The sequence below is a fragment of the Arachis stenosperma genome, chromosome 7 (genome assembly GCF_014773155.1).
Source record: "Arachis stenosperma cultivar V10309 chromosome 7, arast.V10309.gnm1.PFL2, whole genome shotgun sequence".
In the NCBI taxonomy this organism is placed as follows: Eukaryota; Viridiplantae; Streptophyta; class Magnoliopsida; order Fabales; family Fabaceae; genus Arachis; species Arachis stenosperma.
This window is the reverse complement of record NC_080383.1, coordinates 5,863,071-5,879,329: the sequence shown is the minus strand read 5'-3', so window position 1 is coordinate 5,879,329 and position 16,259 is coordinate 5,863,071. Positions and strand designations below refer to the sequence as shown.

The 16,259-nt window shown below is 27.9% G+C and overlaps 1 protein-coding gene across 1 annotated transcript; it reads right to left on the bottom strand.

Moving 5' to 3' along the window:
* Positions 1 to 933: 933 nt before the first annotated feature.
* LOC130941470 (uncharacterized) lies at positions 934 to 4,474 on the bottom strand. Its single transcript, XM_057869992.1, has 2 exons — positions 4,307 to 4,474; positions 934 to 3,139 (listed from the first exon to the last, which is right to left on the bottom strand). The coding sequence occupies exon 2, from the start codon at positions 3,116 to 3,118 to the stop codon at positions 1,166 to 1,168; it is 1,953 nt and encodes a 650-aa protein (XP_057725975.1). The 5' UTR covers positions 3,119 to 3,139; positions 4,307 to 4,474; the 3' UTR covers positions 934 to 1,165.
* Positions 4,475 to 16,259: the final 11,785 nt, after the last annotated feature.

Genomic DNA, 16,259 nt, shown 5'->3' with positions numbered 1-16,259 from the left:
GATTTATGAAAAATAATAGTATTAATGTCTGATATAATTTTTAAAATTAAATTATAATTTTTTAAAAAGCTATTTAGGAACTTATAGAGAAGTTAAAAAAATGACTTCTCTCATAATATTTTTATTTTTCATCATATTTCTATAAAATAAACATTTTTAAAGTTAAAAATCTAAACACAAAATAACTTATTTATAAATTACTTTTAATAGAATTATTTATTTTTTAAGTTATTTTATCAAAAAGAACTTAATTAAGTTGGTTACCCAAACTGGATCTTATTTGCATTGAAGTTTATGACCTTTATGTACCAAAATCTGTTGTATAGGCCACCAGATAGGCATTTAATACAAGGCATCAAATTCAATCAGGGTTTATTTTATTTATTATTAACCCATCTAAATCCCAATGAAACCACTTAAGCAGTTGAACCCTTTTTTTCTTATGGTTAATATATTTAATTTTTCTTTGATTTAAATTAGTCTAGTAATTAACTCCATAGTTCAGTTAAACTCTTAATAAAATTTCGATCCGAAATAGATTAATCTTTGTCAAGTCAGACCAAAGAATACCACAAGAAACCAATAGTTGAATACTTATTTTAAATGCAACCACCAATAAAGTGACTGGATTTTTATTGGTTAGCCAAAAAATGCATGCAGTTGGACATTCATTCCTTACTCAGTTCTTTACAATTTTTTAACAGCACATTGTTGACCAACTTTGAAGTTCTCAATATCCTCCTTTATTATATTATATTAGGTTAATCCAGTTATACGAGAGTGGTTCAATAATGCTATTAGACCTATATTCTAAAATTAATGAAAAAACGGGAATACTGCTGGAACCACAAAACTAGCCACAAAAAATACCATATAAACAAGTTCAGAGCCAACAGATTTTGCAACATATCAGTTATCCATTTTCCCTGCACAGTTTAATTTGTCTCATTAGTTTTGTGGCTGCAACAGTACACAGCAATATTAAAATGAGTGAGAAGTGTGAACGCAATGAAAGTGCATGTGTGTGCTAAAGTAAGTACTCTGCAACAGAAAGTTTACCACCAACAATCATCAACTGTATGATCATTAAGAACCAACATCAAATCCATGCACATTTTCAGTCTTTCTTTCATTATTATTCTCATTTGATTTTTCTCTCCTAACACTACAGAGAAGGGGAAGAAACAAACTGTCTGGGTAAACTAAAAAGATCTTTCCCTTCAAAAGGAGAACTCCATTCTCGGCCAGCAGACGATGATTCACCAGAAGCTACTCCGCCTTCATGAAAACCCGGCATAGGAACAATGCTTCCTTTTGATTGCACCGATCTCATTGCCTGTTGAGCAGCCACTCCAGAAGCATTAGAGTCGTACCTATGACTAGCACTACTCTTTGAAAAAGGTGAGAGCCCTAGCCACAAAGAATGCGACCTTGGTGAAGTTAAATTTCTATCCAACGACCAGTCAATGCATGTATAATCAAACTGCATTGATCCGCCAGTGCTCCAGTCTACCGGAGAAGACGCCCCTGATGTGGCTGCTGATCCTAGTCCGGAAAAGAGGCCTAGCGAAGAAGCAACAGCTAGCGATGATGATGGACCTGCTCTATTCCACATGTTATTCCCTCGATTGTTTGCCTGGGGATCTACTGAATTGCTGCTGGCTGCAACAAACTGTTGTGGAGGATGATACTGAAGTTGGTGATACATTTGATTAGAATTGAGGAAGTTTGGACTAAGGCTTCTACTGGTAGGAGGGTGAGATATAAAGCCATTAGACCGCATAGCTTCTACACCATTGCTTGGATACCAACTAGCAGACATACCAGGGGGAGAGGAACTCATGCTTGTGGCTGGAACCTGCTTTGCATTTACAGTTTGGGACCGCTGCATCACAATTACTGGTTCCCTAGCTGCACTGGACTGAAGGTTCTTAAAATCACCTCCAACAGCCATATAACGAGCTTCAGTCTTGGAAAGTGGGGGAGAAGTTTGCAAAGGCGGTTCCGATGAATAAGAAACAGATGGATTAGATCCTGCACCTGGCCACCTTTTATCAGCAGCTGGTATGGTAGCTTGTTGGGGCTTTGCCCATTCAGACTTGGGTTGTATTCTCTTAAGAGGCTGTATATTTCTGTTATTGGATTCTGACGGTACTCCTAATGTAGCTGCTCCCTTTGTATAGTTAAAATCCTTTTCATCTTTTTTAGGTTGATTCGGCAGGGGAACAGGTTTCGTTTGTAGCCTTGGACTCACAACTCCTGACTGCTTACCATTGCTAGTAATAATGGGATCACCAGGTTCTTCTAACTTTGGTGGAGCAGATGGATGATTTTGCTTCATCTCTCTTAAGGACTCTGCAGCCTTATCAAGATCACCCTCACAGTTAACGACCACTCTTTCAACCTCCTGTTTTGAACAATCATATCTTGTTTCCAGGTCCGCAAGCCGGGCAAGCTCTTCTGAGATGTCAATTTTCAAATTGCCTGTACCTACATTTTTATCCTTCTGACTTTCTGTTTCTTCACCACCTTCAAACAGCCATGCTACTGATTCCTCCACCCTTCCCTCATTCAGTATCAATGCCATTGTTGCCCGTTCGTGAGAAAATCCCATTGCCACAAGCTGTTGAGCAAGCGACTCTAGCTTCCTGGACATAAGATAACCACTACATCGCTCATGCAACTCTTGCGCTCGCCTTTCCTTCTGGCGCTGATGTTTTCTCTCATTCTTCTGGCGGATTTTCTCTCGCTTATCATTATCAGCTCCCGGTACTGTTTCTGGTCGAACAGGGGGATTAGAACCTTTTTCTTTATGGTCTTCAGACTCACCGGACCAACTACCATTGTTGGAAACAGAATCATACTCAACACCTGTAACAACAGACCCAATGGGATGTCCCTCTGTCTCATCTATGTTCCGGAATCGACCATTTGAATGTATTGGGGAGGTAGATGCTGCTGAGGTTTCAAGAGTATGAAACGTTCCTAGTAATGGGTTGTATGCACTTGCTGGAATGCCAGCTACTCCATTACCAGACCCTGATGGCTTTGCAGAAGCCTTCTGAGCTTCCTTGGTTGGCTTTTTGTCTTTAGACTTGGATCGGGATGAAGGAGACATTTCCTTAGAAAAGCAACTGGCCTACAATATTTAACGAAACCACATTGTTCTCTTTAATCGGATGCTAAATGGGTAGAGTACTATATATTTACCAAATAATATTCTATTCACAAAGGAGAGAAAAAGAAAACAACAATTACATCAACACCACACCTGTTGGCAAATGACTAAGCACTAGTAAAATGAAATCAACAGATTATTGATAAAACTAATGAGAATGAAAAACTTGTTTTAAAACTTCAATTTGTAGTATATCAAATTATGGGGGAGAAAAAAATATCAGGGCAAAAAAAAAGAGCAACTGAAATTCAGAAGGATGGACTTAATTATAATTCTTTATTTACAACACAGGCCAATAACTTTTCACAAGTATTAAGCTTTACTAAAGCATACATCACTTTACGGATCAAAAGAATATGACAAAAGACAATAGAAATGAGGGAGAAAACCTGTTTTTTTTTCTTATTCAGTGTTTATTCTTCCTGTATCCTAAAAAAAAAACATATTACATCCTCTTCATTCGAGTCATATTGACTGATAAATCTAATGCAAGTAAGAGATTAGACTAATTACAATCATTTTCAGATCCAAAACATAGCAAACAATAAAAAAGATGATGATGATCTTCTGCTAACGGCTCCAATGAACCTTGTCCCTAAAATTCTCAGACGTATCAATCCTCCCTAATCAAAATTCAAAATTTGCGAAGCTACATCGTATAATACCGAGATTCTCCAAAACGTTCGATATGTAAATACGAAAACTACGAAAAGATTCACACTTTTGGCAGAATCAAACATATTGCCAATGAGGAACCCAATACATACATGCATACATCAAATTCAGTATTCAAAAGCATTGATATTGAACAACAATAACCAACGAGTCATGAACAAAAAAAAAAAAAACCAACGAGCCTCACACAATTCACGCAATCAAGGATCGAAACGGAGACCCGATATTGAACCAATTCAATCCAAACCAAAATTCAAAAAAGGCAAATGCGGAATTCTAATAACATAATTCAATTATTCCACGAAACCCTAAATCTAAACACGAGATTCCTCACTCTCCAATCCAATCAACGTGGCAACGTAAGATCATAGAAAATTAAAAGAGGGGAAATCAAAACATGAGAGAGATAGAGAGAGGGAGGTGGATGAAGAAGAAGAAGGATTAGGTAGGCACCTGGGTGTTTCAGAGAAGGAAACGTTAAAGAAGAAGAAGATGAAGATGAAGATGATGATGATGACGACGATGACGATGGAGAGATTGCTATTGAATTGCAAAATCGTTTAGAGAGAGAAATGGAAGAGAGAGAAAGATAGGTTTTTCGAGGCTGAAACTCAATTTGGCAGAATTAGGGTTTTGAAGAAAAAATCAGATCTGAAAAAAAAAATACCAATCGGATTATGTCAGAAAATTAATTTTCTTCCTAATTCTCTCTGTTATTTTTTTAAATAAAAATATAAATTTACGCGTTTAAATATTTCTTTAATTAATCACTTTAATAATATAAAAATATATTATTAGATCTTTGATAAAATTATTTGATGGTATGAATATATAGAAATTAAATTCTTTTATTATGTATTTATTTATAGGCAAATTTTTTGATGTCAAAATTTTTGAATTTATTTTTTATAGTAAATTTTAAATATTTAAAAAATATTTATTTTTATATTTTTAAATTAAATATTAATTTTTATTATTTTTTAATAAATTAGATAAATATATATAAACACCATAGTTTGTATCTTATTTATATGAGAATAAAAATGACCTCTTAAAATTAATATAATAAAAATATCATAATTTGGATATAATAAAAATGTAAAAGAATTTTGTATTGCCATTAATATACGATAAAAATTTATATCATTTGTAATCATTAATCTTAACTATCGTTTAAATAATTATACAAATAGAGTAAGATTTAGTTTGGTAACATTTTTTGAAAAGTGTTTATATTTTATAAAAGTTTAAACTTTTTATTTTATGTTTGGTAAATAAAAAATACTATGTGTTTGCGTTTGTAGTTTTTAAAATATCGAAATACTTTTAAAAACACCTAAGAATTAAGATAGAGCTTTTCAAAATTAATTTATACTTTTCAAAATTTAAAAAGTCTAATATAATTTGATATGTTAACTAATTTTTAAATTTTAATGCTTGTATTTATGTTTATTATAATATTTTAAAATTTTAAAAGCTATTTTAAATCTGATTTACCAAATATAAATACTATAACTTTTAAAATACCATTTTTTAAAAATTAACTTTTATAAACTACTTAAAAAATACTTTACCAAACTAAGCCTAATTTTTGTTGAATAAAAATATCAAATTATTTTACATAATAAACTAAGGAAAAGTATATAGAACCAAAAGGTTACCACCCAAAAACTAAACAAAATCACATTAATTTATATTAATAATTAATTTTAAATTTTTTAAATTCAAAATTTAAAAAATTTAAAATTAATTAAGTAAACCTAATTAAAATCTATAAAAACTTCCTCTTCTCTCTCATATTAATCTATCCACCTCCAACAATCATACATAGAGACCTCTCTCTCATCGTCAGGCTCTCTGCCTTCCTACCGCGACCCACTTCTCCGATCGCTTCCGCTTTCAGTGAGAACTGTCTTCACCAGATCGGAAGCTCGTGATGATATCTCAGTAATGTCTGCACCACTAAATCCATGTGTATAACGAGCAAGAGCCGAAAGATCGACGTCCTTCGAGATTAATGACTTCCTCAAGCACGCTTTGAAGATCTGGAGACGTGATGCCTCATCCGGTAAAGGAATGTATATCAATTGGTCAAGACGTCCTGGGTCGAAGCAATGCAAGGTCTATAATGTTAGGTCTGTTTGTTGCTCCAATGATGAACATTGTTTCCTTACTGCCGGAATCCCCTCCTGAACTTTCTCGCCGCAGATCCAAATGTCAAAGCCTTAGGAAAATAATTAGTGGCAATTTGTGTGAAATATAAAAAAATTATTCATTTAATATAAAAAAAACATCATAATATTTAAAAAAAGAAATATTCAATTATATTTTAGAAAAAATAATTAAATATTTATAAAATTAAAAAAATAAAATTCTTAAAGAAATAGAAGCATTCACATTTGCAATACAAAAAAATTCGAAAAATATATAAAAGAACATTCATTTAGTATGGAAAAGAAACATTCTGATACTTACCAGAAGAAACATCTATATATATTAACTCGTAGAGATTTTAGATTCACTCAAAAATATTTTGGCTAATTTTTGGCTAATACCTTTTGGTTCCTAGCATTACTCATAAACTAATCATAATTGCATACATAAAAAATCAATAAAGTAATACAATTTTACTTTCATCATCAATGATGATAATTTTATATTACTATATTCAAGAATTAAATTATAAAAGTATAATAGTATATTATATCTTTCTTTTTTTAATTTTGATTCCGTGAATGTGAATATATTTAAGTGGTTTAAACATATCATTATTTTTTCATTATTCCTTGTTAATATATTTTTTATTATTTTTCCTCACAATTTTTAAACAAGATTTGAAAGGGTATATATATATATATATATATATATATATATATATATATATATATATATATATATATATATATATATACGGGTGTTTGCATGCGATTTGGATCGATTTTGAATAAAAAACTTATTCGATTCGAATACTAATTTTATTTGTAGTACGGTTTGAATTGGATGATAAAAGAAATCTGATTCGATCTGATCAGATCCAATTTCAAGTGATTTGGATTGGATTATATTTACGATTTTATAAATTAAAAAATTAAATATATATAACAAGTCTCAACATCAAATTTTAAATAACCAACAATAACATAACAAGTCTCTACAATATCTTAAAAACTAACGATAACATAACAATAGAAATAAAATTACAGGTTAGTTAAAATAAATAAATAAATCACATTTTGAATATAAAATATTTATTAAATAATAATAATATATAAATATATAATAAATTGATCATATTATAAGTATAATTATAAATATAATAACAAAATAATAACATTATAGCATATTGTGCAGTTTGAATTAAATTTGATCGATTATAAAAAATAGATTCAAAAAATCGATCCGATCTAATCAGCAGTTTTACAAAAAATAGAATCTAATCAAATCTAAATTAATACAATTTTAATCGATTTTCGATTTGAATTGAATTAGATAAACGGTTTAATCTGGATCGATTTGAATTTAAACACCCTAATTATAAAACATATACCACCTTAAATGAAATTCAAAGTAGACACCTTGTAAAATTTATAAATAGGACATCATTTGAAAGATAACATAAGTTATGGGAGTGGATTCTTTTCAGTGAAAAAAAAATTGAATAGTGTCCAGTGTGTGATCTTATTATTTATTGTTCTCTCTCTTATTAATTTTTAGTCGCACTTATAAAATTAAAAGTGAGAGATCACACTTTATTCTCTCCAATGAAAAAAATAGAGAGGATCTATTTTCCATAAGTTACCTTTTAAGTTATAAATATAGGCAAATTCTTTGATTCCTATAAATGTGGTGCCAAATTTGCCGAAATTACTTTTTAAGGTAAGTTTTAAATATTTAAAAATTATTTATTTTTATATTTTTTAAATTAAATATTACTATTTATTCTTTTTTAGTAAATTAGGCAACTTTCTACAGGCACTTAAGCAAACACCATAAATATATCTTATCATTATCAATAGAGGTGGAAACAAGTCAGGCCAGGTCAGGCTTTATTCTTAACAGGCCAGGCCTGTAATAGAGTATGTTGGCCTTAGCCTGGCCTGTAGCCTGATATAGGCTTTTTAATGAATATCGAGCCTGACCTGTTGTTAAATCTGGTCTGGCCTGAAGCCTATTAATAGACCTTTTTTAAATAATAATTAAATTTAAGATATAATTTAATTTTTAAAATTATAAAATATAAAATAATAAATTTATGAATAATATTGATACAAAATAAAGACAAAATATCAATAAATAACTATTATTAATTAAAAAAAAGATAATATATATGAATATATTCCCACTTGACTACTTCCAAAATATGTAACATATCAAAAGAAAAAGAGTTCATCAATATCAAGAGTTGTAACAAACCAACTAAACATAACATCAAATAAAAACTAATAACTACTTAAATCAAAATACAGTAAAGAAAATGTTGGACAATTAATCGATTAATCCTCCAAGCTTGCAAGTGATTTAATCTTCATGTTCCAACACCTTGAAAGAAAAAAGAAAACATACACATATCATTAGATTTTTAAATAATATAAATGCAACAAATACTTTTTTATTAGTACACAAGAGAATGTTCAAAATAAAATTGTGGTCATAATCTTAGTATAAGTGATATGATACTTCATTTATATATCATGAAAATTAAACTTTATTATTCTAACTACTCACATCATACCAATATCAATGTTTTCACATTTAAAAAGAGAAAATATTTTCTATAACATAGATACTTAGTCAAAAAGAGAAATATTAGAAAGTTAATTTTTACCTTTGATTTTTTCTTCAAACCATACTTGTTCCGAAGCCAATCTCCTCCACAAATGAGAGTTTCAATGGACTCTTGATTTAGTCGAGAACGATATTCATCAATAACTCTTCCTCTAGCACTAAATGAAGACTCTGAAGCCACCGTTGAGACAGGAATTGCTAATATGTCTGCTGTCATTTTAGATAAAACCTTGAATTTCAAGCTATTGTTTTTCCACCACTCCAAAGCACTAAAAGACTTAGAATTGCCTTCAGGAATATAAGCACTCTCATCAAGATAAACTTCTAATTCTGATTTTGTTGGATGAATGACTTCTTTTTCTCGAACCATATTCAACATTTCATCAATTCCACTAATTTCAGAACTAACCACATTAGAAGAAACAACTAGACTATTAGTATTAACTCCACTTATTATTGTCTCACCATGATATTTTTCAGCATATTCATCATACATTTCTTGCAATGTATTCTTCACTTTTTCAATATTTTCAGCAGCCACATGCTCAGGTTTGTAAATTAAAGGAAAACAGAATTTAATAACATGTAATTTGCACCTAGGATCCAAAACACAAGCAAAAGACATTACCATATTGCATTCTCCCCAATATTTGTCAAACTTTTCTTTCATTGAAGTTGCCATTTTCTCATGAAAGAATCTCTATCTTCAATAGCATCATCAATTACTTGTTTCACTCTCCAAACTTCAGGAAGGTACAAGTTTGCAGTAGGATACTCACTACCAGAAATGACATGAATAGCAAGATTAAAAACTTTTAAAAGTTTGCAAATCTTCTCAACTTTTCTCCAATCCTCTGATGATGGTTCGTAATTGTAGTGAGGTTCTCTTTCCTTATACACAGGAAACACAGATTTAAACTTCAAAGCCACATATAACATGTTGTAAGTAGAATTTCATCTTGTGTGACAATCAATGATGAGTTTTTTCTCCTTCAAACGCTTGTTTTCAGCAATCTCAACAAATGTTTTAAATCTTGAATCATTAAAATTGACATACTTGACACTCTCACGAACTTTATGAATAATACCTTTAATTTTACCTAGCCCATCTTGTACCAACAAATTCAGAATGTGTGCACAGCACCTAACATGAAACAAACTACTACCAACAGGTAATGAGTTGTTATCTGAAATAGTATCCTTAAGAGCCATTAGACATGAATCATTATAGGAAGCATTGTCAACAGATACTGAGAAGACTTTATTTTCAATTTCCCAAGTCTTTAAACACTTGAAAATAGCATCCGCAACATCAATGCCACGTCTAGTAGCAGGTACCTGAACAAAACTCAAAACCCTTTTTTGAAGATTCCATCCTGCATCAATAAAGTGACATGTGATAACCATATATTCAAAAATTTGATGGCTTGATCTCCACATGTCAGTTGTCAAACTTATCTTCCTAACACCTTGTAACAAAGCCTTCAATTATTTCTTTTCAGCCTCATATATTGCCAAGCAATCACTTCGCGCAGTTTTACAAAAAATTTTATGAAATTCAGAATTGGCATATTGGAAGCCCCACATCCAAACTTCATCCTCAACAATGCTGAAAGGATGCTCATGAACCATAATTGCTGTAGCAATTATTTGTCTCATCTTCTCTTGAGAATATCTTGCACTTGATGTCACAAAGGAATTAACACTTGAATTGAAAGGTTGAAATGGAATCAATGGTTGCTTCTTTTGTGCAGCAACATGTAATCTCCTTTATAAGCAACTACTAGAATGCCTCCATAAATGTGAAGTACTAGCTCTTTTTCCAGCATAAGAAAATATTGATTTGCAATACTTGCAAATAGCTTTTGTACCTTCAGAACTTTTAACTTGATCAAAATCATCCCAAATTGGTGAAGTCTTCTTCCTTTTTTTTGTAACAACAGTTTCACTACTACCATTTTTATCTATGATTGGTTGATTTGTAATAGTTGTTGTGTGTTGGTACAATGCCAGTGTCGGTTGTTGGTATTGTTGGTACTGACTGATTAATTTCTTCTCCATTTAAAGAAATAGAATTGGCCAATAGATTACTTGGACAGATTCAGCCATTTCTAAAGCTTATTATAATGCCTAAACAAAAATTAATAGACAACATTATCTCATGATTTTTTTTGCTTTCATCATATCAATGGCATAAAGTAAGAACCTTTTAATAAAGAAAAAAATTGATAAAATTTTATGTTCAAAAAAATAGAAATAATATCACAACACAAACAAAAAATCAAACTTAAAAGAAGATCTTTGACAGAATAAAATCCTAATTGATGAAAAATATTTAATATTATAACAACAAATATAAAAAATAACAAAATAAAAAATAATGACATGAGAAAGAAGAAGAAGTACTTATAGTCAAAGGAAGAGAAGATGAAGAGGATGGTAGATTGGTAGCTAGTAGTGGTAGGAGCGTGTAAAGTGGAGAAGAGAAAAGAAAAAGACCGTGTATATGTGTATTTCTTTATTAGTGTGGAGGGAAAGTTTTTAGAAATATTTTATTTGATTGACTTTTGATATTCCAATATCAAAGATTAAAGATATTAAGAAAATAAAAATGCACATATATAATCAAATAGATAAATGGTTGAGTGGATAAAGGTATTTTCATAAGATAAAAGATCCAAGTTCAAATTCTTCCAATAGCATTTTTATTAGTATAATAAAACTCTATATATATATATATATATATTTACAGCTTCAGACCGGCCTGACAGGCTCAACAGACTATTTCAAAACCTAAGCCTTGCCTTTTAAAGAATATAGGCTTTTTTAATAGTGTGAGCCTGGGCCTATTTCCTAACAAGCCAGGCCAGGTCAGGCCAAACACAGGTCAGGCTGCAGACCCCTGACAGGCCGCCTGACCTATTTCCACCCCTAATTGTCAACAATGGGATGCAACCAAATAAAAAAAAAAAAAAACACACATGACAGCAATCCAAATACTTTAATTCAATATTATTAATTTTTTTTAACGGAAATTCAATATTACTAATGATTTAGATAGATTGTTTATATCAAACACACTTATACTTTAGGAAAATTTTCAAGTGTTCCATTTACTTTATTGGAATTTTAATGTTCCATGTAAGATTAAGTTGCAAGTTAATTTTGTCTTGTAGCTATTCATAAAAAGACAAAAATAGCCCTTCAATTATAAAAAAAAAACAAAAGATAACATATGTGACTTGAAAAAACGCTGCACAGTAAAATAATGTATAAAAATTTTATTTTTTTATTTATTATAAATTATATTATTTATGAAGTCTCATAAAAAAAAGAAAATTTTGTTTAGAAAATACTTAAAAATAAAATTATTTCCAATAATGTGAGATAAACTTATAAATATAACAAATTTATTAAAAGAAATAACACTTTTTTATATTTCAAAAATTATATATATCATGTTATTTTATATTGATTAAATAATTATGTATCTATTTTATATATTTTTTCTTAATTTAAGAAGTTATGATTTATAAAATTGGCATATTGATTTTAATTGAAAAAAAAAATTAAAATCATAAACTTTAATCTTATTTTGTACATGATACATGACAAATTATTAAATTTAATATTTGCAAATATGATAATATTATGTTGTTACAATTTATTTTTTCATTGCTCAAATAAAATTATTCAATTTGAGTAATTTATTTTTATTTTTAAAGGTATAAATGGTAATTATTAATTATGATAAATGATATGTCTAGTAAAAAAAATAATTAAAACTTATTTTACTTCTACTTTTTTAAAATTAGAGTATTATTGATTTTTTAAAAAATCAAATAATTTAATTTTTTAGTAAAAATTTTTGTTTTAAATACATCTAAATATGTTTAAAATTTAATAAAAATACTTTATTATTTTAAAAAGTGTTTTTCACCAAAAAAAAAAATTAATCCAAATAAATACTTTTTTGAGTAATACTACACATCTAAATCTTTTTATGAACCAACTCTAACCAAATTAAATTATAAGAATTGGAATATATTAGCTAGAACTGATTTTTGTTACGTTAAACTAACTTGGTTATACTTGATTAATAAAAATATTTGGATGTATAGTATTATTTTATTTTTTTCTTTAGGTTATTCAATGTATTTAATGTTAATATTATTTCTCTTTAATAAGTATAGATAAACTAAAAAAACAATCTTACTTGCCTTACATATAATAATTTTTTTAGTTTTTTCTTATATAATAGTATTTAAATACAACATGAATATTTCGTTTTAAAAATATTTTTATAATATATGATTGAAATTTGTCTTTTACTATATTATTTTATTTAAAAAAACAAAGAAAAATAAAAGAAAAAAAATTGGTGATAAATATTAAATATATCTCTATAATTAAAAATATTTTTTTCTTTTTATTTTTTTTATTCTTTTTAAATTTTCTGTTTCTTTGCATTTGTTTATCTACTTATTTATAATATATTAAAGGTGAAACTAAATATTATCTATTCTATATTAAAAATAAAACTAAATATTATTATCTTAAAAAATTAACACATAATATAAGTAAAAAATATTGCACATGCATCTTAATAGTGAAGTTGACATATTTTTTCTATTCAATATTTTCTTCATCCTACTAATATTAAAATCTTTTTTGTTTCGTTTACTTTTCTTAATCATCATACGGTATGAAAAAAATATTAATAATAATATTTATTAAAATCTAAATTAAAAGATGATTATTCTAAATAGATTCTAAAAAATCACAACAAAAAAGTTCATATATTCTCATTTATTTCTTTGATAAAAATTATCATTATTTTTTAAAATGTTAAACTAAATTTTATCATAAAACAAATAGGAGAAAAGACTTAAACAAAATAATATTAATTTAGCACAATTATGATTCTAAAATTTTTTATTTAATCAATTATAAATAGTATAAGTAGATATCTTTAACTTTTAACTTATAAGTGTAAGCAATTAGTTAATATAATTTAACAAAAATAGATTTAATATTTTTTCATATCCTGACCCAACACTATGACCTAGGTCCAAACACATGCTAAAAGGCCCATTCCAAAGAATGACCTTCGCCACCCACCGACCTCCCAAAGAAGTCGGGCTCGATGGATATCTGTCAGATAACACTTATTCAAATAAGTAACTGTCTCTGAAATCTCTCAATCTACTTCCAAGAGCCATATCCCAACTACCCTAAGATAAAGGGACGGTTATCCACCTTCAAAAGTGGAACTACTCCAACGGTGGTTATTGGATCACCATTATAAATACACTGACACCCCTCAGGTATCTCTAAGTTCCAATACTCTCTAAACCTGCTTACCCCCTTGCTAACTTAAGCATCGGAGTGTCTTTGCAGGTACCACCCCCCATTCTTTCACACATACAACTCAGACGGCGGCTCTCAGACGTGAACCAAGTTGGAGACCACCTTCCATTGACGTTTGGGCTAATCTTTCAAGCCCAATCCACCTATTTCAGATTATCCACGTAACAATATTAATTTTAAATTTTTTTTTATTAAATAGTTTCTTATATACAAAAAAAATTAATTCATTATAGCTTGACAAAATTCACGAGTCTATAATTCTAGCTTTTTTTTTTAATTTGACTATAGATGTCTTTCACTTAAAGATGTTCATTAATGACTTAATATTTTAATTTTTTAATAAATATTTTTCACCAATAATATTAATGATGCACAAAATTTATTATTTATTTTTTCTATCAATCCCTTATTACTTTTTTATTGTTAATTTTTAAGTTATTTTTTGCCAAGTCTTACCCATAAAACTATCCATACCACTATCTTATATCATAATTTAATTAACAAGAATGATGAGATTAGTTTTTTTTCTAAGGCTTATAATTAATTAATTAATTAAAAATATTTTAATAAATTTATTTCTTTAATTAACGAATATCAGATAAAATTAATTTATTGTGAAATTCTATATTATCCTTAAAAATTTAGCACAATAAATTTAATACTTATACTTTAAAATGAGTTTAGTTGATAAAATTAAAATATAAGTAATATTATTCTTGCACAAATTTTTACTAATATTATTATAATAATACTTACTTGAGCAATTAAATTTAACTTATACTAATATTAAAATGGTCATTTTACCCTTTTTTTATTTTTTCTCTTTTTTAAATAACTTAATAAAAATAGATTAATATTTAAAACAATTCATATTTAAAATTTTGAAAAATAATATGCATTTAATAAAATAATATGTATTTAATATAATAGAGAAATTTGAATTAAGTAAGTACTATATATGTAGAAGAGAAACAAACTAAATTACAAAATAGTATTATCTCATATAATAATAATAATATCCTTGTAAAATAAATAGATAAATAAAATAAAGTATACCGTGCCAAAGGAAGTCATTTGTTTTAAAGGAATGAACAGAAGGAAAAAAAACTAACAGAGAGATAAAATGATCAATGAAAATTGGTTAGGAAAAAGAAAAGAAAAGTAAAAAGTGTATCAAAAGGAAACAACACAACACAAGTACAAGATAGTAATTTCTTCATTCTTTTCTGTGGGCTAAGGGAACAACTTGTCTTTGTTGTATGGTGCTCTTTAAAAAAACAAAACTACTCAATATATATCTATTCAATCTTAGCCTTCTAATTATTTTATTATATATTTTAATGCTAAAAAAGATTGAAATATCAATGTACCAAAAAAGTACTGTGGTACATGTGAAAACTTTCCTATACTTTAATAGGGGAAATTGTATTAATAAAATAACTATAAATATACAAATAATATATAATATAAGATAACTTATTTTTGGCATGTATAAAGTATAAAGTATATTTTATCCAAAGTATATCCACAATGATGTCAAGATATTCATTATTATTATTATTTCTATGGCAGGCAATATATTACATATTCAAGACATAATTGCACACTAACCGATAAAATACTAAACATAGATCAAATAGAAGGGCACCAAAAGAATAGGTTGGATACTTATCTCGATTAAGATTCAGTGTCAAATTTGTTACATGATTTTTGGTAATATTTTACTAAGACTATATTTCAAATTTGATACTTATCTCATTGATCATGTTTTTTTTTTTAAAAAGCTTATCATAAGATCTTAACCATTGATTATATGAGATATAAATGATTTTCCGAATGATTTAACTGAATTAACTGAAAACCATTTGCCAACAAATTAGTCAAAATCCAGTAAATTAATAGAGATTTTTTAGTAAAAAGTTAGTTCAAAAAAATTATTTTTAAAAATATATTTTATATGTAAATAAATTATTTTATTATATCTAGTTCAATTTGTCTAAATTTGAATTGAATATATAAATTTTAATTTTTAATTTTATTATTCTTGTTCAATTTGTCTAAATTTAAATTTAATATATAAATTTTGATTTTTTAATTTTTTCTAATATCTTTTATTTAATAGGCCATAAACTAATTTATTGTTACTTGTTAGTCAATAAATTAATCACTTCAAATTTTAAATTTTAAACTTTATCGATCCAACAATAAATATTTTAAAAATACAGAAATAACAATATCATAACAAATAAGA

Coding starts and splice junctions, on each gene's coding strand:
- LOC130941470 (XM_057869992.1), bottom strand. CDS start 3,118: ATGTCTCCTTCATCCCGATCCAAGTCTAAAGACAAAAAGCCAACCAAG.